A 27193-nucleotide genomic window follows, 5' to 3' on the forward strand; every position below is an offset into this window, starting at 1 on the left:
TAACCTGAGGTACCCCTGTACAGCATTTGAGGGTCCTGGGGTAGGGAACAGGCGCCACCTTGCTTATTATGATGCAAAGGCTTACATCTGGCGTGGAAAAGAGCTCAAATGTGTCCAGCAGCGGAGGAAGGCCGGTGAGCGTCCGGCGCAAGGGAGATGGTGCAGCGCTGAAGGACCGAGAGAACGGGGCGCCCGGTCCCCCCTCAGTAGAGGGTTCCTGTGAAGGGGGCGGGGCGACGCGCGCGACGCCTGTTGGTCAGGTGACGGCCACCGAAGATGGCTGCGCGCTCGACAGCTGCGGCTCCTCCCTGACCACGTGACGAGGGAGGTCCCAGCGAGTGACAGCGCCGGGGTCAGGCCAGCCGCCCAAGAGCCCGGCACTCGCTGGCCGGAGATGCTGCGGAACGGAGCTGCCGGGGCCTCCTCCCCTTCTGGCAAAGGCGCCAACCGGCCCGTGCGCGTGTGGTGCGACGGATGGTGAGCGCTTGGGTGGGGGGGCGGGGGAGGCAGCCAAGCCCGTTTCCGAGGGGGACGGGACGGGGCCCACCTGCAGCGCCAGCAGCAGAGACGCTTCCCCGGGTATTTCTATGGCAACCGCTCGCTTTGCCGTGGTTGCCGCCGCCCCGAAGCGGCTGCCCCTTGTCCCCATAGCAACGCCCGTCCGCGCTGCTTTCGGCTGGGCTGCGCTCGCGTCCGCGACGGCGGCGCTCCTGTTACCCGCCGTGGGGCTTTTCCACGGCAGGTGCCCCCTCGGGTGGCGCTGTCTGTGCGCCGCTGCCAAAGCTCCTCCGGGGGACGCGTGCAGCTCGGGATCCAGAGCAGGAGGCTGCTGCTGTCCTGCGCGCTCAGAGGAGGGAGCCCATAAGCTCGGTGGGGCGGGCAGGCTTGCTTCCGGGTAGAGGAGCCGCCGAATCGCGTCGCGCGTCCGCTCACGGGGAGAACGCGCGTTGTGTGTGTCGTGTGTGTGTGCCGCATGCACGTGGAGGGAGCGCTTCCTGCATCATGCTCGCCTGGAACCGAAGCTGCTGCCCGTTAACAGGGCAGGCTCCAACCTTCTTGTTTGCTTTCCTCTTCGGACACTCTTCGGCTCCCCCTTCTCTGCGTTTCGACAGGGCTTCTCTCTCTACGGTACCCGCTGCTAGCGCAGGGTTTGCAACGGGTTGCTCTGAATGTGGGTGGAAGAGATCGGCGGGCCAATTCGCATCAGCTGAGCGCTCGCGGTTGGAGAGCGCCAATCGCAGAGCCTCGGCTCTTGGCTGCGATCCCGCTGGTAAGTGGGTAGCGAAGCTTCTGTGGGTGGCGCCATCGCTCCTGATTGGCTCGATCCCGAAGCTGGCTGGTTCCTATGGCCCTACTAAACTTATCCCATTGAAGGGACTGGATGTTCTCGTCTCGGGGTTACGTAGCAGGGACTTTGGAGCTTGAATACGGTTGTAAACATAAATTTCCACGTTGAGACGTGCTTTTGGATTATCCTGTGCCCTGAATTCCCCTCGTTCTGAGAGGTGTGTACGGTTCATGGCTGCAAAATGATGTTTGCTCATAGCTATCTTTTGACTACCCTATGGCCTAAATTGTACCTTATAGTCATGGGTTGGGTTTATTGGGCCTCAATTTCCCCCTGGGCCTGTTCACCGTGATTGTAAATGGGCCAGGAGATTGTAACTGGCATAAACGTCACCTCAGCAGGAAATGATACAAAGTCACACTGCTCTCTACAAAGTTTTGATATGCCAAATAGCCCACCCTTCTTATTGCCTCCTTTGGTCACCACCTGGTGTGGGAAGTCAAGTGCATTAACTTTTGAGTTCAGTATCTCCCCTGTTATCCTTGTTTCCCCAACTTGGTCTGCAGGGAGGGTTCTGGAGCAATTTATAAAGTGCTACCTGTTTGCCTCTCCCTTTCCTTACTGTCACCCCCCCCCCCCCGTCTGTCTATTAGCTTCTAAACCATGGGAAAGGTAAAGGGACCCCTGACCATTAGGTCCAGTCGTGACCGACTCTGGGGTTGCAGCGCTCATCTCGCTTTATTGGCCGAGGGAACCGGCATACAGCTTCCGGGTCATGTGGCCAGCATGACTAAGCCACTTCTGGCGAACCAGAGCAACGCAGGAAACGCTGTTTACCTTCCCGCTGGAGCGGTACCTATTTATCTACTTGCACTTTGACATGCTTTCGAACTGCTCGGTTGGCAGGAGCAGGGACCGAGCAACGGGAGCTCACCCCATCGCGGGGATTCGAACCACCGACCTTCTGATCGGCAAGTCTAGGCTCTGTGGTTTAACACACAGCGCCACCCATGTCCTAAACCATGGGTAGGATCTGTCTGTTATACTATTTTTGTATACTGCTTAGATGTAGGTTCTCTATTATAGAATCACAGAATCTTAGACTCTTAGAGTTGGAAGGGACCCAAGGGTCATCTAGTCCAACCCCCTGCAATGCAGGAATCCCAGCTAAAGCATCCATGATAGATGGCCATCCAACCTCTGCTTAAAAACCTCCAAGGAAGGAGAGTCCACCACCTCTTGTGGGAGTCTGTTCCACTGCCGAACAGCTCTTACTGTCAGAAAGTTTTTCTGAATGTTAAGTCGGAATCTCCTTTCATGTAACTTGAAGCCATTGGTTCGAGTCCTACCCTCCAGAGCAGGAGAAAACAAGCTTGCTCCATCTTTCATGTGAAAGCCCTTAAGATATTTGAATATGGCTATCATATCTCCTCTCAGTCTCCTCTTTTCCAGGCTAAACATACTGAGCTCCTTCAAGTGCTCCTTGTAAGGCCTAGTTTCCAGACCCTTCGATAATCTTGGTTGCCCTCCACTGCACATGTTGTCAACATCCTTCTTAAGTTGTGGTGTCCAGAATTGAACACAGTATTCCAGGTGTGGTCTGACCAAGGCAGAACAGAGTGGTACTATTACTTTCCTTGATCTAGACACCATACGTCTGTTAATGCAACCTAGAATAGGCTTTTTTTTGCTGCTGCATCACACTGTTGATTCATGTTAAACTTGTGGTCCACCAAGACCCCTAGGTCTTTTTCACATGTACTGCTAGTAAGCCAGATGTCCCCCATCTTATATTTGTACATCTGGTTCTTCCTCCTAAGTGCAGAACCTTGCATTTGTCCCTATTAAAATTTATTTTGTTAGCCCACGCCCAGTTCTCTGATCTGTTAGGGTCATTTTGAATTCTGATTCTGTCTTCTGTGTCATTAGCTACCCCTCCGTCCACACAGCAGCCATCCCACTTTTTCTCCCTCTCAGCAACTGTGTAAAGTAAGTTAGGTCAACCCTCCAAGAAGAAATATAAGACGGGCAGATGAGTGTTTGATGGAAGGAAGTTCTGAGGTAGAGAGAAATAGCTGGACGTCCTCTTAGTGTATAGGTGATAGTGAATTCATGAGATTGAATGAGGTCACCTGGGGACAGTGTGTAGAAAGAATAGTAGAGGCTCAAAAACATATCTTCAAGGGAGAGAAGGAAAGGTTCTACTCACAGAAACATTCAAAGATTGTTTAGACAGGTAGGAGAATCACTGGAGGACAGTCACAAAGGAAGTCAAATAATAGAAAGTAATTAAATGCATCAAAGGTGACAGGTCAAGAAAGATGAGAAATGAGTAGAAGCCTTTGGGTTTAACTTTCTGTGCTGAGGGTGTTTTCAGCGGAAAACAGAGGGGTTTCACTCTCCTTTCGGGGTTCAGGAGAGGAACTGGAGTAGAGAGCCAATATAGTGGAGCTAAGCAGCACCAGGGAGTTTAGATGCAATGGGCAGAAACTACATTTGGGGGTGGTTGAGGAGGGAGGAGGGATCAAACTCTTGGGGAGAGATTGATTAACAAATAGTTTACTGTGCTTTCTGTGCTTACTCCAGCATTCAGAAATATTTGTGTATGCAGTCATAATTAATGCAAGATTCCTTGCCATCTGGTTTGCAGTTTGCTCATAGCATTCTGCTTTAAGAAGTGGGACTAAAATTCCCTGCATAATCTGAGTGGGAGGGTGCATTCCATGTGAGAGCAGGCAAGGTCAGTTTTCATTAAGAGTCTCAATTGCCTTGTTAGCAATAGATATTATCTGGTATTACAGCAGTCTAATATTTTAATAGTACGATAAGCCTTGAGAAGGAATTCCATGGAGGAACAGCATGTCCTTATTGAAATGGAGTAAGCCTAGGACCTTAAGGGAAGGTCCCAGCAATATTTCCAGTGACTGAGCAAAGGGTTTATGTTACCAGGAAATTCTTTGGAGCTGTGGGGCTCAATGAGTCCAACATCTTGCATGCGATCACTTCTCTTGGTGTGTTCTGAAGCGTAGAAGCTGCTTGTATCAATTACCTCCATGACTCCAATGAGGGTTACCAAGGAAGGGGGCAAATGGCACCTGGAACCCTTCCAGGTGCTGTCATGGTAACTAGGTTTGAAGCCATGTGGCTTCTGGAAGATAACCCCTGGGACTGCTGGCACCAAGACACATTCGAAATTGCAAAATCATAACTAAGAGCCCTATTAGTAACTGCTTGCCTTTAGTCTAATTATGTAGTTGCTACCTTCTGGACCAGAGTTAGATTAAACCTGAAGAATTCATGCTCTCCTCAGGCTTTGCTGTCTTTTTCATTAAGTGTAACCCATATTAGCATAATTTTGCTCTCATTACACCTTTGATTTTACCATGAGTATTTCTCCAAGTTATAAGCAAAAGTGGTCTATGGATGCTTTCCTGTGTCATTTTAGCAAAACATGTGTGACCATCGCGGCCCTCACAGGCCTCCCTCTCTATTGAAAATGGTAACTGAAGGCAGGCAAACCCTTCACCTTATTGCCAGTTATCTGTCCAGATTGGAGATTCCTGCAATATTAAAATCAAGTTGGGATTTTCCACTTGTGGTTGTCTTCAGGATGAATAATTTAATCATGCACATTTGTGGTTTTCCATTCATCAAGCAATACAATGGGTCTCTCAGTGCAGATGATGTAACAATGAGCAAAAATGAGATGCAGAGATATGAGCAGATCTATGTTTAACAGAAGAGCATAAATGTTACTAGGACTAAAAATGTTTGCTGCTTGTGAGCACCTTTCCATCATCAGTAACTGATATTAGTAGTATAGCTGGCTGAAATGATGCATTGACTGGTGTACTATGAGCGTTACAAGAGGAGAGTCTTGTGATAACAGTCAGTACCAGGGCAAGTTCTTCACAAAAGCCCCTTTGTCTTTTCTATTCTTTTTTGTAGCTATGATATGGTGCATTATGGGCACTCCAACCAGCTGCGGCAAGCTCGTGCGATGGGTGATTATCTGATCGTAGGAGTCCACACAGATGGTAAGGAAATTGGCCCACTTTTCTCCTTGTTACAGAAGCACCCCTGGAAAGAAACCCAGAAAGTGAAATTGTGAGCAGCAAATTCCTTTCAGTCAGAATATGTAACAATATGGCTAGATTCTCCCCCTACCATCTGCATGATTTCACAGTCCACAATCTGGGGGTTGCTAGCCTGATGCCACTGAGATGCTCACAGCCTAAGCATGACAGTAGTGTTGATTTTCTCCAGCATCCAGTAGTCAGAGGTGTATTGCGAGAGAGGAGAGGGATGAATTACTGCTTTTCTGTCCACTTAAAGCCATGTCTAGCCTTTTGAGACTTCACCTTCTACTGCCCATATTTTTCCAAAGTTTATTCTGAACTGATTAGGACTAGGAACTCTTTAGGATGCGAGATGCCAGTTTGCTTAGGAAACGTATGGACCTGTTGAACGCACGCAGACCTGGTATTAACAAACTTCTCTCTCTCTCTCTCTCTCTGTCTTAAATCTCAGAGGAGATCTCCAAGCACAAAGGACCCCCTGTCTTCACTCAAGAGGAGAGATACAAAATGGTGAAGGCCATCAAGTGGGTGGACGAGATTGTACCAGGAGCTCCTTATGTCACAACATTGGAAACGCTGGATAAATACAACTGTGACTTCTGTGTACATGGGAGTGAGTACCTGATACTCTTCTAGCTGGTTATCTGTGAATGATCGGCCCAGTTGCATCTAACTGTGGCTCTCAGGCTAAAATAAATGGTTTTCTGTCTTTGCCAGTAAATCTCAAGCTCATTCACTATCCTGGACTTTATCCATTCCACACCATAGACCAAAGCCATAGAGGTGTTCTCCAAAAAACAGTAGGATGCTGTTGGGAACAGAAATAAAACAGAAACCAATACCGTCTGCAGAACAACACTCAAGTTATCTAAAATTACTACATCCGTGTTCCCAAAGGATTCTGTTTGATCCACAGTGCTCTTTCTCATCTAGTCTGGGAAGGGCAGCGGACTAAATCTTCCCCCAGCTTTAGAGAAGGCAGGCCTGCTCATATACACAAGTTCACCATAACCTAACTGTGGTGTGTGGTTTTAGGCTTTCGCCGATTAGTCTTCCTAGGCAGCTTCTCTCATTTGCCAACAATGATCTGTTTCCCCCTCTTCCCTTCACAGATGATATCACACTTACTGTGGATGGCAAGGACACCTATGAGGAAGTAAAGAATGCTGGGAGATACAGGTGACGCCCTGCTTAGGACTGTTGTTGCCCTGCTCAAAATCCGTCCCCGTATCAGAATAGCGAAACATTGCCGAGCGGATCAGTTAATTTTATTCATTGCGTTTATAGCTTGCTTTCCTTCCATACAGTTTGAAATGTGTACATGTCAATTCCCAGATGGCTTCCTGCAGAAATGCTGGCCGTGCCTGACCCCATTTAGCTTCAGTGTCAGTATTACATTAGGCTTCTTGATGCCGTTCCCTTGTCCCCATATAAATGTGGTGTGCTTCAGGGATAATCTTGGGGCAGGAAGGAGATGTGAATGTGAGCGTAGTGTGAACATGGTGAGTAGCCATTGCCAGGGGCCCCTGTCTCACTCTGAGCTTGTCTTATTGCAGGGAATGTAAGCGCACTCAGGGAGTATCCACCACAGATCTGGTTGGCCGCATGCTGCTCATGACCAAGGCTCACCACAGCAACATTGTGAGTCAATGAAAGAGTTTGAGAGTTTGAGGTGGGGAACGGGGCTTCTTGGCTACATTGACTTACCAAGGCAATCCGGGCTTTCTGATCTGAGATTGCTTCCTGGACAGATTGTAGCAAGCTCTGCTGCTTGCGTGCGCCAGGACTAGAAGCTGTTTGGCAGAAGCCTTTGAGGCAGTAGGTGCCAAAAGCAAAGAGAAAAAGCATATGTTTGATGAAGTGGCCTTTGCAATCTGCACAGAATTATCACTCTTAGTGTTTAGACCACGTGTACTGTGTTGATGGACTGGCAAGGAGGGAAGAAAGGGATTCAGAAGCTGTTCATGTAGGTCATCAGATGGCAGCGATGGGATTAGGGAGCAGGGTTTTCAGGAGGTGGGTTGCCTGGGGAATGGTACAGGACATCACAGGTCAGGAGTGTGTACATGTATATTTGTGTGTTGGTGTCAGATTGTTGCCGTTTGCCTTGTGGGCAGGATGGCTTGTCCTGAAGATATACATGGGGTTGTGGAATTGAAGCATTTGATCTTGAGTTTCACTTTGCATCTTGATGTGCGTGGGCTGAAGACGGAAACCAAACACTGTCCCATTAAGTGTCTGTTTTAGTTTGAACCAAGAGATTGTCTTCTTTACATGGATGTGGAATGTTTGTACTACCTCCAGTGTCGAGGGGCATCATGCTTCCAAATATCAATTGCTGGGAATCACAGGTGGGGAGAGGGCTGCTGCACTTGCAGGTTTCCCATAGGTATCTGGCTGGCCACTGTGAAAAACGGACGCTGTACTAGAAGGGCCTTTGGTCTCAGCCAGCAGGACTCCTTTTATGTACTTAGGGTGGGAAAACTTGAGTGATGGCAGCTCTGCCCTATCACAAGGGTGGAGAACCTGTGGCTGTCCTGGTGTTGCTGGACCATAATTCCCATCATCTCTTGACCATTGGCCCTGCTGGATGGGGCTCATGGGAGTTGGAGTCCAGCAACCTTTGGAGGGCAATAAACTCCCCCCCCCCTTGCCATTTCTGATCCCTAGCACCCTGTGTTTCCTTCCTTAACTAGAAAGTCGTATAGGCATTTTCCCCACAATTCATTGACATGCTTGCTTTCTCTCTTAGGATGAAGACATGGATTATCGGAAGCACACAGATAACTTTGGGAAAGTGAGTACCATTTCCAGTGACTGCAAATGAAACCTGGGATGTGATTCCTGCATGCTGTGTGGTTTTGCATTTTTTACAGTGGCTTTTCCCTGCCCAGTTTTACCCTGAGCAGACCTGACTTCAACAGTGGAGGGTGTGATGGGAACAGGCAGAATCTGGGACAATGTCATGGTTAAGTAACTACTAGATACGCAACACGCTATTCACAACAGGGTAAAATGAAGATGAAAAAGCCACAGAGAGAATGGGTGGGACAAGCTGTAGTGGTTTTATCTCCCAATCTAGTGAAGGATTAAAAGACATGAATTGCAGCTTGCATCCTGACAATCGTAGCAGACATGCAGCTTCATCTGGTATTAACTGTTAATATGGCCAAGAAAGTATCTGCTTGTTCATGCCACTTTATTTCCTGTTGTTTTGTTGAGAGTTACTTGTGAAAAGATAAGCTTGTTGGTGTGAACATCAGCTCAGTGATCAAGGAGATTGTTTGGGGTTTTTTGTAGCTGATTTCTAGTCTCACCAGGACTTCAATGGAATATCTATTTCGGCCAGCTGAAATACCTTTAGTATCTGCCAAGTTATACAGTAGAGTCACGTGGAAGCTTATTGTGTCTTGGAAAAACTTTGTGCTTTTTTTTCTGGCCTCAGGAATGTGAGCTTTGGCACCAGCATTGTAAAGTGTGTATATGAGATTGGTTGACTAAACTAGCTGTAGAAGCAGTACTTATTGCTGCCGCGTGGTGGAGCTAAACTCTACAAATAGGTTGTTGAGATATCTCAAATGAGTCATCAAAGTTTTCTTTTTTACTTTCCGGATTTCTCCCAGAAAGGGGAAATCCAGATCAAATGGGGTAAAAATATGGGCTGGTATTTTGTCCACAATATCACATGGACACTGAAAAAAGACAAACACTTTCGTGCATTGATCTGGCGGTAAACATCTGTCTGCAAGCACCTATTGATAAAGGTGGGATGTTGTGTTGACTGTGTGGCATGCCTGTGCTAGGAGTGTGTTCTCAATGACATTTCAGTCTGCTTCTTTCACAACTCATCCCAGCTGAAGCCTGCCAAGGTGTTAAAGTTGTACTCTTTTCTCCAGTGCCCTAAAAGTCACAGCCCCTGGACCGGAGTTTCCCAGTTCCTGCAGACATCCCAGAAGATCATCCAGTTTGCATCTGGCAAGGAGCCACAACCAGGAGATACTATAATCTACGTGGCTGGTGCTTTTGACCTCTTTCGTATCCTGTTTCCTTTTGGCCCGGGTGGAAGGAGGTGTCTGTGAGGCAAATTACGGGTTCCTGACACCTTGGGTTTGGTCTTACTGTACCCCAGGTCTCAAATGGCCCTGCTGTGTTTTGCTTTTGTTTTGTTTTGTTGAAAGTTATTAAGAAACCCCTATTCCCCTCCTAGAGTGGTTTAACAATCAATCACTCTTCCCATGGAACTCTGTGGATTGTACCACTCTGAGGAGAACAAGTCAGCTATAGTTGTTCTTGTCTGACTCAGACCCTGCAAGGCACTGCCACCCCTTCTACAGTTTCTACTGTAATAGAGAGTGTATTTTGAGCCCAGGTTCCTTACTGATGTGCCAGAAATACAGTCAGCACAAAACATAGGCTTCTGCACTTCCTCTTTAAAACCATATGTGTTAAGAATTTTCTGCTGTGATAGCCAAACTAGCCCAGGAGTCTTTGAGTTATAAACTCTAACAACCATCTTCGAAAAAGCTGAACTCTGCCTGATTCATCCTGTATCACGCATTCCAATGCATCCCAGTCTATTACATTTTAGCTGCCGCCGCTGCAATGGTTGAGGGAAAGGCACATGAACAATAAAGGATGTGTACAGACATGCCTTAAACAGGGCTTTCCATGTTTCCCCCCTCCCATACAGGAAACCCACCTTCCCCCGGCCTTCACTTTGCATTTGATAGACCTACGCATCCATGATTCATTTGCTGGTCTCAGCCACCTGTCACAAGTGCCGAACCATCAGTGCTGTGCCAAGATTTTTTATGTCAACTGTAGAATTGGTTTCCCTTGCGCTTGATCCCTGATATAGGGTATTGGAAGTCTGTAAACAATGCGGTAAAGTTCACTTCCACAGCTACTCAGTTGCTCCAGCGCTGAGTGTCTGTGTGCATCCAAACCATAGTAACTCAGATTGTCACAGCGGTTGCTGAGACTACCAGGAAAAGAAGCATAGAGTCTATGAGAAGCAAACAGAAAGTCGCTACTTCTCATTCTGTGCCACAGGCTTTTATCCTTAATACATACACTCTCCAGATGTTGGTCATGTGGACTTCCTGGAGAAAGCGCACCAGATAGCAAAGCGACCTTATATAATTGTGGGGCTACATTTTGACCAGGTGGGTATCAGCATCACACTGCCCAGGCAGGGTTGGTCATTCGTTCCTTCTCATCTCAGCTGGGAGGGAGAGAGGGTTGGGAATGCAAAACTTCCACTTGTGCTGATTGTCATATTTTAATCGTAGGAGGTGAATCTGTACAAAGGCAAGAACTATCCAATCATGAATGTGCATGAACGAACCCTCAGTGTTCTAGCCTGCAGGGTGAGTATTAGATGAAATCTTCCCCTTACAACTAGGACATGGTCAGAGTGCACCAGATAAAGCTGAGCACATCTGGCTGTAGTAGGCCACCTGGTAAGCTTAAAAATGTCCCTGGAAGGTGCCTGATATACAGAGTTCAGTAACTGAAACAGCCATTGGCAGATGTGGGAATCCAGAGTGACTGTTTTCTTCTCTCTCTCCCTCCTCCTCTTAGTATGTTTCTGAGGTGGTGATTGGAGCCCCCTATTCCATCACTGCTGATCTGCTGGATCATTTTAAGGTGAGTATAGTTCCATTGATTGATTGTGTGTGTGTGTGATTTCTACTAACTGGGGCGGGGAATGTATGCTCTTGGGAACAAAGGAAGTATCTATACACACCTGTAAATTAATTTGGCCGGAGAACATGCTGGGGCACATGGGGAAAGGGGAACGAATGCATGAATTGCTAGCAGCAATTACTCTGTAGCATCTCCTCTGGCTCTGAAAAGCTATCATCTGTACCCAGCCTGACTATTGTTCCCTATTTGATGAGGGGTGGGCTGCAGTACCAGGATGCTTGTGAGGAAGAGAACATATTAATGATTGTACCAATATGTTTTGGATCAGCCATGGAAGTAACTGCCTATATTTTTGTGGGTGAGTTGCTGGCACTTGTCTCCCTTCATACTGTACCTGTGGTAGACAAGCGCTTGAGAGATATGTCCCTTTGCTTCTGAAGTTTCACAGGTAGCCACATCATACTGTAGGGCAGCGTGCGAGCGAAGGCGATAGTGACTATTGCTGTTTCTCTGCAGGTAGACTTTGTGTGCCATGGAATGACAGAGGTGGTACCAGACAAGAATGGGTCAGATCCATATGAGGTAAGCAGAAAACTCCTTCCTGGTTAGTGTCGATTACATGCCATCTATTGCCCAAATCACAGTGCATGGCAAGAGTATTGAGTTTTTGAAAAATGAGTATGTGGGTGACTGGGCAATAAGGCTTGGCCTGTCATTTGTGTGACCAAGTGGCAAGCCTCTCCTTGCTGTGGGAAAGTGCAGTTCTGTCCCTTCCTTGAATGCACTTGAGTTGTCAGCTTTTCCTGCAGCTGTGGTGCATATTGGGCATTCAGAAACTATTTTGGCAAATACCCGTTGCTAACTTCTTTGGAATGCTTCTAACGATCCATTGCCTTGTGTCCTCTCATCTCTCTTCCCCATATTTTCAGGAACCCAAGAAGCGTAATATCTTCCGGCTGGTGGACAGTGGCAACAATCTCACAACAGATCTGATAGTGAAAAGAATAATTAAAAACAGGTTGGCTGACCTTGACTTTGATTCACGTTGGCACAATAAGGCCTAGATTCTACTGTGCCGTAACTCCTTGCTTATCTGTCTTTTATTTTGGAGTTCCGTATGATGCCAGTTATATTACAAACTAAACAGGAATTCACAGAGGAGGAAATAGCTAAATTTTTCCCCAACATCCCTGCAGATGAAATTTCAACAGTTTCATTTCAGTGTTCAAAACCAACAAGAAGTGTGGGCCTTGGAACAAGGATTCTGTGCTCTGCACCGTTGCTGCCTCCCCATAGTTTCAAGTCTACAACTATCCACTGCCTGATATTCTAGTTGCTGTGCCCTCTGTCAGTTTTGACAGTACTAGCACATTCTGAATTCTTTGAAAACAGATATGGCAACCAGAATTTATTATGCAAGTATGAGTAAGCCATTGGTGTGTGCATAATAGTTACCTAAAGGTAAAGGTATCCCTGCCCGTACGGGCCAGTCATGACCGACTCTAGGGTTGCGCGCTCATCTCGCTCAAGAGGCCAGGAGCCGGCGCCATCCAAAGACACTTCCGGGTCACGTGGCCAGCGTGACGAAGCTGCAACTGGCGAGCCAGCACCAGTGCCGCACACGGAAACGCCGTTTACCTTCCCGCTAGTAAGCGGTCCCTATTTATCTACTTGCACTTAGGGGTGCTTTCGAACTGCTTGGTGGGCAGGAGCTGGGACCAAACGACGGGAGCTCACCCCGCCGCGGGGATTTGAACCGCCGACCTTACGATCAGCAAGTCCTAGGCACTGAGGTTTTACCCACAGCGCCACCCGCGTCCCTTAATTGTTACCTGGAGCACTGCATTTGCTATTTTAAGGACTGTCTTGGCAAGGGAGAGCTTTTGTACCAAGCAGTCTGTTGCGATACTGGATTCTGTCTGGTGCTGCTGCCAGGGCCGTTTGAAGAAGCATGAGCAAATCCTTTGTCCTTGCCCACACAGTTCTGATAGTGGTTAGACTATGTCTGTTCCCATGATGGTTCCCGAGCTCTGAACAGGCTTTTCCGGGCACCTTTAAGAATGTTGAATCCCTGAAGCCATTGGGTCCTCAACTAGAGTCTTGCACATGGCTGCCTTAGATGGTTTACTTGTCCAGAGCCTCTCCTAGGAGGGATCAGTGTTGAAGCAGCAGAAGTGAGTGGCTTAGCAGAGTAGTATTTTTTCTGTCTCGGCTGTTTGGAGCGTCTCCACCCCCATCGTTCAGCCTGGACACAGAGATCCAGCACTGAGGGCCTTCTGGCAGTTCCCTCACTGTGAGAAGTGAAGCTACAGGGAGCCAGGCAGAGGGCCTTCTTGGTGGTGGCAACCTGGAACGCCCTCCCATCAGATGTCGAAGAGATGAGTAACTATCTAACATTTAGAAGACATTTGAAGGCAGCCCTGTACAGGGGAGCTTTTTAACGTGCAGTGTTTTATTATGTTTTTCTACATGTTGGAAGCCACCCGGTGTGGCTGGGGCAACCCAGTCAGATGGGTGGGGGTACAAATAATAAAATCATTGTCCTTACAATTGAAGGAGCACAGTGGACTTAAATATTCCATGCTGATACAGATTTCTCGATTGTTGCAGGTTGGAGTTTGAAGCCCGGAACCAAAAGAAAGAAGCGAAAGAATTGGCTGTGCTGGAGGCCATGAAGAGAAGAGAGGAGGAAGGGGCCCTGGGGAAGGCAGGCCAGGAAGATCATGAGAGCTAGCATGGGGGACGGTGTAGCAGAATCCTTCCCTCCTGGAGCAGCAATATTTTCCTGGAGGAGAGGATACTGCTGCCAGCCTTAGGAAGGCCTGTGGTAACAATTCTCCCGCGTGTGGGGAAGATCCCGGATGCTGCTATCTAGTTAGCCCAGGCCCACTCCCATGGGAAGATTTTAACATTGCCCTCTCAATAGCAGGTTTCAATTCCAATGAATGTTTGCAACATGGTGTGATTTCACCTGACATATTGGAGCTTGGGGAGTCAGGGTTATCTCTGCTCAACTTCTTATTGAGTCTCTGCATCTCGGAGCATCTCTCTGATTTCTGCCTGCCAGAGACAATTTTTTAATCTTTAAAACCGTCCTTTCTGGTCTGGCTCATTGCTTACAGCATTAATAGGATCTCAGAGCATTTGCTCAACAGCAGTGCTTGCTGGCGTTGGGCTCCAAGCCAGACTGACCACTACATTTCCTAGCTTGGGCGCAAAGGGTTCTCTAAGTGGCCTGTTGCTGCTTGCACACACTGCCTTGCATCTGGTACCTACAAAATATTTCCAAGCTGTAACAGTGGATGGAGCTTAGGCACGTCCCAGGGTTCCCCGGTGGTAGACAGTGGCCCTCACTACTCTGTACTCAGACATGTTTGTTTAGGCCTATGGCCAAGCAAGAGATTGGTGGCACTGCAATTCTCAATGTTCCCACCAAACACAAATACCGCATAGATCTTCAGAATGTGCTTGGAGCTCCATCCTAAAACCCCACTGCGTTGCTTCACAACCAGGGCTTCATTCTCATCCATATGGGCCTTGTGGTTCTTGTGCGGAGAGATGGAGACATCAGATACATTGAGCCCAGTATACTGTGTATTGTATTTAAAATGCTTTGTGCTGCTAAGGTTGAATGCTTTGTGGTGAGATCTAGGTGCAGATCACTGTCTGAGGCATCTTTTCATGCGTAGTGGGAAACACATGGGGGGCGCGCGCATGTGACCATGGGGCTCTTCCGTGTCCAGGCAGGCTCTGTGTCTTTTCTATCTCTCTTGTACAATTTCAGCAGTGGAAATTAATAAAATGTTGATGACTTACTTTTGTGGCAGTGATTAATTTATTTTATTTATTAAATTTCTATCCCACCCTTCATCTGAAGATCACAGGGCAGTTTACAATGTAAAAGTACAAAATACATACCATAATAACAAACAAAAAAACAATAGCCCCCATATTATTGTTATTAGCCCTGCTTTTGGGCTTCCCGAGACGCATGTGGTTGGTCATTGTGAGTGCTGGGGCAACCCAATAAAATGTGTGTGGGGCATAAATAGTAAAATTAACATTATGGAATGGGACATCCCTATTTTCATCAGAGAAATGTTGGTGGGTATGGGACCGCGCCTTGTGTTACATTTCCCAGAAACTTCTGTACTCTTTAAGTGGGAAATTCACGTCTGAAGATGGGAGGAGCGGCAACATGACATACACATACAGTCGCACCACCTGGCAATTTGTTATTTTTCATTTTGTTTATAAAGCCTAAAACATAATCTCTTATAACCACTATTTCCCTCAGTTCCTTGGACTCCCTTTCCAATGAAAGTCAGTTTAGGCATAGGGATCTGCTCTTTATCTTCTGCTGCAAGGCCCTTCCTGTGACATTTTGCCACTTTGCTTCTTCCTTCCCACTCCCCCTGTGCCCCCCTCCTGCTTCTAGTTGCCACTAGGCACTCACTAGCTTGTCCCTGCCACTCACCACGGACAGACACACGCCACTCCTGGATGCTTGATCCCCCTCTGCTGTAGCTGCACCCCCCTGCCACAACCAATCCATGGCCACACACACCACAGCCCACACACCCCGACTGCCAGTCCATCAGGGCTTCCCTAGGAGGAGGGCACAGCAGTGGGTAGGCCGCAGCAGTGGGGTGGCATGGGCACAGCAAGGGAAGAGCAGGATGAAGCAATGAGCACCTGGCAGCAGCAGCAGCAAGCAGCAGGTGGTTTCTGCAGCAGCAAGTGGCAGGAGCCCACCGCCCTGTGGCAATGTGCACTGGGTGTGCAGTGGCAGCCCTGCCCCAGGAGCCTGGCACCCTGAGGTAGCTGCCTCACTGTGCCTCATGAGCAGGCAGGCCCAGTCTGCTGTGAAGCCAAATGCAAATAAGTCGTTCAGCTTCTCTGCAATCTCCTTAACCTCCTTTACCCTACCTTTGACTCCCTTGGCATACAAAGGTCCAACCGCCTCCCTAGCCAGTCTCCTGTTGCTAACGTATTTAAAGATTTTAGTTGACTGTCTTTATCGTTGGCCTTTATGGTCTAAGCAATGTGCTCCTCAAATTCTTTTTTTAGTATCCCTTATTAAACCTGCTTCTTGGGAGAAAAGCAATGACAAACATAGACAGCCACCTCATGAGAAGAGAAGACTTCCTGGAAAAGACCCTGATGCTGGGAAAGATTGAGGGCACAAGGAGAAGGGAATGACAGAGGACGAGATGGTTGGGCAGTGTTCTCGAAGCTACCAACATGAGTTTGACCAAACTGCGGGAGGCAGTGGAAGACAGGAGTGCCTGGCGTGCTCTGGTCCATGGGGTCACAAAGAGTCTGAACAAGTGACTAAACAACAACATTAAACCTTTATTTTTTTATTTTTGGCCAAAATTTGCGTTCCCTTTTTTGTTCTCATTTGGACAAGGCTTCCATTAGAAAATGGAATTCCCTCTGTTAGCTTCCTTGGCTCTGCTGTTAATGACACTTGGCCCATTGATTTCTAGGGGTAGCTTTTGTTTCCTACGGAAGAAGTGGTGGGAAGTGGCCTTGAAGGATCAGTAGGTGGAAAGGAGACCAGTAGTGGGGTTGTGGGGAGAGGAAATTGTTGTGTTCATCCTAAGAGATGTAATAATAATAATGTTGTGTTTTCTGCAGAGAGTGGCTGGCAGATTCAAGACCCTGCCACCAAACATGTAATATTTGGCGAGGAAGATTGTCTTTGGGGAGCACGGCATAGTTTCACAGCACTTCCGGGCTTCAATCTCCTTTGCCACACTCTGACTGCCCACCTGGCCAAGAGGGGCTGCTGTGGCCTGGGCACCTCCTCTCCTCCTCTCCTAGCCAAGTGCCGCCTGCCTATGGGCCGTTGACTGAGCTCTGTGCCCCTTCCCACCTCTCGCTGGAACCTTAACAAAGTGGCATTCATGCCCTGAAACTCCTCTCCTTCTGAGCATCTCATGTTTGTTTTTAATCTTCGCCTTGTTACCATTTTTGAATTAATTTCTCTGAAACTTGAAACTCCTCTGGGCCCGGCCGCTTCTGCAGAGTGCGAGATTTGGAAAGGATTTGTCATTAAATGCAAACAGCTCAGCCCAAAGTGGCAAATCTACCGCGGGCTGTGCATTTCCATAGGAAGAAGGTGCCGCTGGCTTCCAACTGTTTGAAAATTGTTATTAAAAATGTCAGACTTATTTAATTTTTGCCTTCCCTGCTGCTTCGCAGCCTGAATCTCAAACTTCAGGTCTACTCAATCAAATGCAATGAGCAGTGCCTGGCGGAGCTGGAGTTACTCACAACACCTTATTGTTCTTTCTGATCACAAACCCTTTTGCATTTTACATTTTCCCTGCTCTTAAAGTGCCTGTGGGTCCCTGCCTTTCTGTGCTGGCATTTGCTGATGGGTTGTTTCCCCCTTGGGGAATGGGAGATGGTAACGAACTTGGAGTTAGATTATGGGGAAGGTTCATGAATTTCAAATGGAGGCTGTTTACTGTTGCCTCTCTCAATAAAAGCTCTGGGACCTGGCAGTCATTGCTCGCTCACTTTTAGGAGCAATCTTGTTCCATTAAACCAGGAGTGGGGAGCCTGGAGCTCTCCACATGCTCCTGGACTACAGCAGGGCCATCGGCCAGGCTGGATGGGGCTGATGCGAGTTGGAGCCTAATAACATCTGAAGGACTGAAGATTCTTCCAATGCCACTGCCTACATTAACCCAATGGTCCACTTTCTAGTCCAGTATTCTGTTCTAGTGGCCAGTTTTTAGAATCAGTAAACAGTAAAGTTTAACACAGAGTTGTTGTTGTTGTTTAGTCGTATCCAACTCTCCGTGACCCCACGGACCAGAGCACGCCAGGCACGCCTGTCTTCCACTGCCTCATGCACTGTGTTAGACTATAATGGGAATGAAAGCTTTGCCCGCACAATAACATACATCAGCCTTCCCCAACCTCATGTCCTCCAGATACTTTGGGCTACAGCTCTCAGCAACCAATCAGCATGGCTGTGTTGGCTGTGGCTGATGGGAGTTGTAGTCCAAAACATTTTGACAGTATGGGATACTTGCTATACAGTCATACCTTGGTTGTCAAATGCCTTGGTACTCTGGCATTTTGGCTCCTGAATGCAGCAAACCTGGAAGTGCATGTTTTGGTTTGCCAACTTTTTTGGAAGCTGAACGTCCAACACGGCTTCCACGGCTTCCAGTTGAGTGCAGGAAGCTCCTGCAGCCAATCGGAAGCCGTGCCTTGATTTTTGAACCACTCCTGGAGTCAAACGGACTCCCAGAACGGATTAAGTTCGACAACCAAGGTGCCTACCACTGTAATAGATGTGCTGCACACCAATGCCTGTTAATATAAAGCACATTGTGTGACAAATTATATGTTATGACAATGGCACATTGTCAAATTCTTGGAAAAGGTATTTCAATACATTACATAGGGAGATGCCTTATATTGAATGAGGCCATTGGTAAGCCTGGCTCAGTATTGTCCATACTGATTGGTTGTGGCTTTATAGACGAGTTTCAGGCAGGAGTCTTTGTACTGGGGACACCAAGGATAGCAACTGGTACCTTCTGCATGCAAAGAAGACACTCCACCATGGAGCTCTGGCCCTGGTTGCTAGAACTAAATGTGAAATCTTATTTCTGACTGCTCTGTTGGGTATTTTATTTATCGTCTGGTATCTTTCAGGAGCCAGCAAGGCTTGGGCTTGAAGAACGCTGCTACAAAGAAATTGATTTTATGTCACAGGAAGAATCTAGAAGTACCCCAGTGACAAAACAGTAGCTGGAGGGGTTAGTACAAGTGATGGTGAGAGAGCAAGTGCTCTTCAATAACCACTCATGTGATTTTGATCTATGGTCATCTCTCCATTAGTGCTTTGTTGGTAGCTGGTTTGTGAGGGTTCTTTTCCCTCACCCCTTCCATTATTCTGGGTGTACCTAACTTTGTGTGTCTGTGGGAACACAAGATTCAAAGGATGCATTTGTGTCAAATACAGTGGAAGTTATATAAGATGAGAAGGAGAAGAGAGCTGAGCTCCTTGGAGAAAATGTCTTGTGGAAGTTTCTGTTAGCTGTGGTACAGCTGCTGTCTTCTGAGTACAATGTTCCTTAGAATAGTTTCTACTGCAAAAGGGGCCTTCTGTCCTCCTTCTCACATTTAGTTTGATTAATTCAGTTGGGACTGGTGTTATCTGAGCGACTCTGTCTTAGAGGAAGTCAAGGTAAAAGGTAAAGGACCCCTGGATGGTTACGGTGACTATGGGGACGCAGGTGGTGCTGTGGCTAAACCACTGAGCCTCTTGGGCTTGCTGATCAAAAGGTCGACAGATCGAATCCCTGCGACTGAGTGAACTCCCGTTGCTCCGTCCCAGCTTCTGCCAACCTAGCAGTTCAAAAGCAAACCAGTGCAAGTACAGTGGTATCTCTGGTTACGTACTTAATTCGTTCCGGAGATCCGTTCTTAACCTGAAACTGTTCTTAACCTGAAGCACCACTTTAGCTAATGGGGCCTCCTGCTGCTGCCGTGCCGCCGGAGTACGATTTCTGTTCTCAACCTGAAGCAAAGTTCTTAACCTGAGGTACTATTTCTGGGTTAGCGGAGTCTGTAACCTGAAGCGTCTGTAACCTGAAGCGTAGGTAACCCGAGGTACCACTGTAGATAAATAGGCACCGCTGTGGCAGGAAGGTAAACGGCATTTCGGTGCACTCTGGTTTCTGTCACGGTGTTCCATTGTGCCAGAAGCGGTATAGTCATGCTGGCCACATGACCTGGAAAGCTGTCTGTGGACAAACGCCGGTTCCCTTGGTCTGAAAGAGAGATAAGCACCGCAACCCCATAGTTGCCTTTGACTGGACTTAACTGTCCATGGGTCCACTACCCTTTTTACCTTTAGAGGAAGTCAATATACTCAGCCTGCTTGTGACAGCACCCTTAGTGCCGGAAGGGGTCTATCTACAAAGGAACATATCTGACACCTCATCCTCTTGTCCACCAAGCACTTGAGAGGGCTGCTTGCCTCTTACAGTTCAGGGATAGGACCCTCCAGATGTTGCTGGAATGAACCACAATCCCCATCAGCCCAGACCACTGACCATGCTGGCTGGGACTGATGGGAGTTGGAGTCCCACAGGTTTCCCACCCCAAATTACATACTGAATGCTTTTGATAGGGCGGAATTGACAGCTACTTTCTCTCTTCCAAATTGTTAGCACTCTGGCTTTGTTCTTTTTGGGGAGAAACTCAGTGGTTGGGAAGGAGTCCTTCTCTCCTCTCAGGCAACTACTGCTGCTGCTTTATTTGAGAGTGCCACCTCACCTGGTACTCTGAAACCAGAGCTGCAGTCGTGTCTCTGTTCCCTCCCTCTCCCAATTGGTGTGGAAAGTGTTAGTGTGTGAAGCTCATGGCTCCCATTCTGATATCAAAGGGTCTGCAAGGTCATTTGATAAGGCACTGCTTGTTGCTTTCTAACTTGACTCATCATTTGGATTTTCTACTCTCATCTGAAGCCATCACAGAGTCAATGGAAGGCAGTACAGATGCAATTATAGCTTTGCAGTAAATGGGATGATGATTGACTTGGATAATTCACACAAGTGCACCCAGTGCTGTGTAAATTGCTTAACCCAGTGGCCGTTTAAGAGCTGTGGAGTGATAGCTGCACCTGAGAACCAGAACAAGGAGGGAGCTTGTCCTCAAAATTAGGAATTTCGGGGTACTTTCCATGGTCTTTATGCTCCCTGAACTTCACTTGTCTTTTATGGAGGGGATCTAATGCAGGGATGGAGAATCTCTAGATTCTGTTAGACACAGCCAATGGTCAAAGAAAGATGGGGGGTGGGGGCACATTCCTGAACTATAGAAAAGAAGCCCACAAAAAGATATCCCCTCTCTAGCACCAGAGTGAGCACAGTGTCACAGAGTGTTTCTATGTATTCAGCACCAACCCCTTTGTTACTGGGCTCCATGTGGGGCTCTGCATCACTCTTTCGGCCTTGAGTGTCGCCAGTGGAATTCTCTGAGCACTTCTTGTCCTGCCTGCTGCTCTACAGCACAAGTGGAAGCGAATGCTCCTTGGCACTGGCTCTTTCCAGGGCCTGGGGCTGCTGTCTGGGCGTGCAGGTGGTTTGGGGTTGGGGAGGTGATTAGTATGGAAATGGGAGGATGCGTAGAGCTAGCTTGTTATTGCTACCGCAGGGTGCGTGCTGTGTCTGGCAGCCTCCACAGAGCCAGGGTTCCCCCCCCCACTCCGCCCAACCTTCCAAATGTCAATAAATGTCAGTGGAATTAACTGCTAACTGGTGGGATGATGGAGCAGCCTAAAGGAGACAGAGGAACCCAATCCATGTGTAGGTGGGCAACTGGCACTGCCTGTCTGAGATGGCTGTGCTTTTGGAATCGTGGGGGGGAAAACGTCCCCTGGGGCCAAGAAGTTTGGGGAGTGGGAAAGTTTACAGCAAAGTTATTGGATATTTCCAAGATTAAACTGAAAACAGAAAAAAGGGAGGGAATGGGGGTTTTTTTTTGGGGGGGAAGCAGAGAAAGGATCATTTTTTCATAGTACTCCCAAGGCCACATTCCCAGTATGTTTGCACTCCTGTCCTTATCCCAAAGTGGGACAACTGCATTGTCTCCCAAGATGGATGGAGGCAGAACATAGCAACTGAGACTAGTTTATTGTGGTGTTCCTCTCAGCTTATGTGGATGTAAAAAGGTAGGTAAAGGACCTCTGTGTGCTGGGCCTGGGGGTAACCCATGAAACGCAGTCCAGGACCGGTCCAGAATCCGAATGTTCTGCTAGGAGTCAGTCTGACAGGGCCAAGGCAGGACACAAGGCAGGAAACCAGGCAAGGACAGGTACAGGATCTCAGGCAGGATCTAGCATCTAGAGGAGCTGGCATTTGTTCACAGACAGCTTTCTGGATGATGTGGCCAGCATGACCAAACCGCTTCTGGCGCGACGGAACACCGTAATGGAAACCAAAGCGCATGGAAACACTGTTTACCTTTCCACCACAGCGGTGCCTACTTATTTACTTGCACTGGCATACTTTCAAACTGCTGGGTTGGCAGAAGTTGGGACAGAGCAATGGGAGCTCAAACCGCCAACCTTCTGCTCGACAAGCCCAAGAGGCCCAGTGGTTTAGACCACAGTACCACCCGCGTCCACTATACACTGTGGTCACCTTAGCTTATGCTTATATATGCTGTGATCTTCTTTTCAACTTATATTCATGAAATGGGGGTGTCTCACCTTGTACAGTAACAGCAAATGCTTATCAGATAAGATATGGGGTAAGGTGTTCAGTATAGGATATTATTGAGGGAATTGAAGTGTCAGTGTGACTGCCTGCAGTCACCCTTAAAAAAACCAAAACCTGCCCCCAACATTGCAGCATGATTACATTGGACCAGTACTTGCAGAGATGGATGAAGGGACCACCAGAACCTGAAGGACTTTTTAATTACACAATCACTGAGAGAACAGGAGCAGTCAAGATATGGGATGGACAATTTTCCAATATATTATTGAACGAGTTGAATCCAGAGAGCAGGCTAGTTCTAGGATAAAACCCATTGATTTCTGAATACCATGTGGGATGTGCATCGGTCGTGCAATTAGCTTTCAGTTTCCCCCCACAAACATCAGGTATATAAACTTTATGAAATAAATAAGTAAACAAACAAACAAACACACACTGAACTCTGATATTCTTTCTGTGTGTATGTGTGTGTGTTACACACACACACACACACACACACACAGATCAGCTCTCCACCCAGACCTCATATGGTAACATAAAAAGGTAAAGGGACCCCTGACCATTAGGTCCAGTCGTGACCGATTCTGGGGTTGCGGTGCTCATCTCGCTTTATTGGCCGAGGGAGCCGGCGTACAGCTTCCGGGTCATGTGGCCAGCATGACTATCCCGCTTCTGGCGAACCAGAGCAGCACACGGAAACGCCGTTTACATTCCCACAGATACAGCACTTCAGGTTGCGGGCTTTTCATGTTGCGAACAGGCCTCCAGAATGGATCCCTTTCGCAACCAGAGGTACCACTGTGCTGGATTTTCCTGTGTAGCACCCATACCTCACTCTGTCTCCTGATCCCCAGTTCTCTGATTCCTCCATGTGTGCCATCTCTTTCTCCTCCTTGCTCCATGGCCCTTCAGCCACTGCTGCAGCCATGAGTGCCAGGGCTCAGGAGGAGGACATAGCACATAGTTTATGAGCACCAATTTGTCAGTCGCTTCCAGCCAGTAATTTTCCACTGGCTGAGCAGCGGTGGCACTTGGCGGGATCCTATAAACTCATGCTTGTCACAGGCCTGATGGGGCCCAGGAGGCCATGGAGCCACTTCCTTGTCAGTAAGTACAGAAGAAAAAGTTCTGCTTGACAAATGGCGGATGTTACAGAGGAGAATTGCTATGGGAAGAACTTTGCTGGTTTTGAAACTGGACTTGTCTAATTTCTGAAAGGTGATACTCCAGATGGGATCAGTGTCCCTGCTCCTGCGTACAAGGTTTTTTTTGCAAACAACATCATTGCCATCAAAATAATGACCTCTATTCCCTTGCCTCCCATTTAATCCAGATGCACCCTTCCTAGGTGGGTGGGGGGTGGAAATGATATTGTTATGTACTGAGTTGAGTAGGATCCAAAATGCAGCAGTCTGATTGGTCCACAGGAGCCACCCAATCCAGCTCCAGTTGGGAGTGAATCCGCAACCTGATTGGCCCACAGGTGAATCCCGGAAGCAGCCAATCACATGGGGCCCATTGTGTAAATAATGTATATAAAGCAGACATTCTGGGGGAAGTTCCATTCCTCCTCACCACTATGAGCTGAATAAGGAGCATGAAATCCACTCTTGACTCTGAGTATATTTCAGATATGTAACAAAAACCCTGAGGCTAACAATCCCTTTGCAATATCTAATGGACCCATATGCAAATTAAGCTCCCGCCTGGAATGACCCAGGGGGCGAAGAAACCTCCCCATCCCTTTTAGATGTTCCCCACTACCACTTTCTTCCACCCCCATAATTCTACACATTTACACAGGGAAGAGTAATTTGGTTAAGGGATTCCCAAACCGAAGAGTGGGGGCTGTGCTTTCACATGTCGATTTGCTTACTGTGGACCCAGATATGACAACTGCTACTCTTAAAACAGCACCAGAACATTCAGGAATGGTTTCTCCCACTTAGGTGGTACACCACTCTACTGGTCCATCCTCTTTTTGTCTTGATTTTGCAAGCACAACTCCAGCAATGCTCTGTGGGCATGTTCCTCTTCCAAAGATGTTAACGCTTGTGGAGAAAGGCAAGGAGCTGCTAATTCTACTCATGTCCTGCCCTGGCTCAGTGGCAGAATACACACCTTGCACATAAAAACTCCAAGTTTTGAGCCACAGCACCTGGGAGAGATCTCTGGCTGAAACCCTGGACAGTTGCTACCAATCTGTGTAGCAGACACTATTGAGCTAGGCTTGATTTTATTCTTGAACCTGCTTCTACTCATTGATGATCTCCCTTCCACTCCTTGGCTGTGTACACATTGCTGGCTTAAAATGCAATGAGATCACACCCACCCACCCATGTTTCAAAGCACATTTGCTGGTTGTTGTACACATCAGTAGGGTTAAATGTGTTTCCACGTCTCCTGCTGTCTGTCCAGACCAGTGGGCAGAGTGGGGACATGGATGTCTCCATGTGGCTTACATTTTCAAATCGGATCACAGCTGGTTTGGGGGTGGAACACATGGAAACACAGTGTTTCTCAAGGAACCACACAACAGTTCTACTTCCGCCCATTTATCCTCATAACAAACCCATGAGTAAGGTAAAGGTACCCCTGCCCGTACGGGCCAGTCTTGACAGACTCTAGGGTTGTGCGCCCATCTCACTCAAGAGGCCGGGGGCCAGCGCTGTCCGGAGACACTTCCATGTCACGTGGCCAGCGTGACATCGCTGCTCTGGCGAGTCAGAGCCGCACACGGAACGCCGTTTACCTTCCCGCTAGTAAGCGGTCCCTATTTATCTGCTTGCCCCCGGGGGTGCTTTCGAACTGCTAGGTTGGCAGGCGCTGGGACCGAGCAACGGAAGCGCACCCCGCCGCGGGGATTCGAACCGCCGACCTTTCGATCGGCAAGCCCTAGGCGCTGAGGCTTTTACCCACAGCGCCACCCGCGTCCCTAAAATACTTTATGAGCTTTATGGCAGACTGGGCGTTTGAACTGATCTCTCAGGTCTTAGTACAACACTCTAACCACAATGCTACACTGGCTTCTATGTGCGTTGTTTCAGCAATTTCTCTCTCTCTGGACTCAGCTACAGTTAAAGGTAAAGGGACCCCTGACTATTAGGTCCAGTCATGGACGACTCTGGGGTTGCAGCGTTCATCTCGCTTTACAGGCAGAGAGCTGGCGTTTGTCCACTTCCACTGACAGTTTTTCCGGGTCATGTGGCCAGCATGACTAAGTCGCTTCTGGTGAACCAGAGCAGTGCACAGAAACACCGTTTACCTTCCTGCTGGAGTGGTACCTATTTATCTACTTGCACTGCGTGCTTTCAAATTGCTAGGTTGGCAGGAGCAGGGACCGAGCAACGGGAGCTCACCCTGTCGCAGGGATTCAAACCACCAACCTTCTGATCGGCAAGCCTTAGGCTCTGTGGTTTAACTCACAGTGCTACCCGCGTCCCCTCTGGACTCAGCTATACAGCTGCAAATAAAGCATTTAAGTGTGTTGTAAAGTGAATTATAAACCATAGAGCCTAGGGCTTGCTGATCGGAAGGTCAGTGGTTCGAATCCCCGCAATGGGGTGAGCTCCTGTTGCTCAGTCCCTGCTCCTGCCAACCTAGCAGTTCGAAAGCATGTCAAAGTGCAAGTAGATAAATAGGTACCACTCCGGCAGGAAGGTAAACGGCATTTCTGTGCGCTGCTCTGGTTCACCAGAAGAGGCTTAGTCATGCTGCCCACGTGACCTGGAAGCTGTACGCCGGCTCCCTCGGTCGGTAAAGCGAGATGAGCGCCACAACCCCAGAGTTGTCCGCAACTGGACCTAAAGTTCAGGGGGTCCCTTTACCTTTACTAAAGTGAATTATACAAATGTGACACTAGATGGCGATGGTGAGCTATGGCAGATTCAATATTTTTTTCACAACGTTTTTTATATGTGTCTAGTCTAGTCTCTCTCTCTCTCTCTCTCTCTCTCTCACACACACACACACACACACACACACACTTTCTGCCTTCTCCTGCAGGATGTTCCAAGTCCTCCTCTCAATAGCGGCTACAAGGGGGCCATCATATCTCCCCCCTGCACCATGCTAATGCATGCCCTTAGCCAAGGGGGAGGCAAGAAGGGGTAGCTACTGCCCAAATAAATATAAGTTAGTAAAAATACATAGCAAACTGAAGTTCTGCCCACCCACAAAAGGTCCCCCCCCCAATATCCTGCCTATGCCCATGTGCTAATGTACCCCAAAATCAACTTCTTGCTGAGTAGACAAGCTGCTGCTAACAGTGCTCATCTCCCCTTCCTGAAGGTGGGGATTTCTTTCCTCTATCTGTGAGCAGTGCTGTCACTTGTAATTAAGCTGCAGCTGCTGCTGTCTCTGAGGAAAGGTGACTGGTTCTGCTTGACAGTATTAGTTAACATTAGGCTGCGGAACTTATTCCTCTCCCTAATTAGTTCGTTAATTTCTGAAGATGAGATGATTAAATGAGGACATCTGCCTTATGGGCCTGTAATTCCTGAAGCTCCAATATTTGTGTGTGTGTGTGTGTGTTTGAGAGAGACAGAGAGACAGTGATGGAATTAGATATTCCCACAAACTAGGGCATCCAGGATTGATACATCAATCCATTCCCTCCACACTCTGAGGATTTAGATTGTCCCAGACAGTCAAAAGAGGATCTGGAATCTCACCTCTAAGTAAGCGCACATCTAAAGATGTAAGAGGGTGGGCAGCTCCACTTTGTGTGACAAATAGAGCCAGGGTGTGTGTATTGCACAGTGGGCACAAAGTATAGAACATTCATTTATTTATAACATTTATATACAGGTTGATTGCCACCAAACCTCTAAGCCGTTTACAAGAAATATTATTTTTCAATGAAACAGTTAAAAATATTTAAAAACGAGAAAAACCAACAGACGGAAAAGATAAAAACA

The 27193-nt window shown here is 47.8% G+C and overlaps 1 protein-coding gene across 2 annotated transcripts; it reads left to right on the plus strand.

Annotated features, from left to right (window-relative positions):
* The first annotated feature begins 256 nt into the window (after window positions 1-256).
* PCYT2 (phosphate cytidylyltransferase 2, ethanolamine) lies at window positions 257-14831 on the plus strand. 2 transcript variants are annotated; one of them, XM_083430211.1, is made up of 13 exons: window positions 257-477; window positions 5237-5325; window positions 5819-5980; window positions 6480-6546; window positions 6924-7008; window positions 8120-8164; window positions 9264-9402; window positions 10450-10532; window positions 10659-10736; window positions 10951-11016; window positions 11533-11598; window positions 11946-12034; window positions 13627-14831. In XM_083430211.1, the coding sequence occupies exons 1-13, from the start codon at window positions 395-397 to the stop codon at window positions 13748-13750; spliced, it is 1176 nt and encodes a 391-aa protein (XP_083286337.1). In that variant the 5' UTR covers window positions 257-394; the 3' UTR covers window positions 13751-14831. The 2 variants fall into 2 exon arrangements, with proteins under 2 accessions (XP_083286337.1, XP_083286338.1); XM_083430212.1 differs by lacking the exon at window positions 257-477 and adding an exon at window positions 1056-1270.
* The last annotated feature ends 12362 nt before the right edge of the window (window positions 14832-27193 follow it).

This window comes from Podarcis tiliguerta (assembly GCF_965153285.1).
Source record: "Podarcis tiliguerta genome assembly, chromosome: 2".
NCBI classification, from domain to species: Eukaryota; Metazoa; Chordata; class Lepidosauria; order Squamata; family Lacertidae; genus Podarcis; species Podarcis tiliguerta.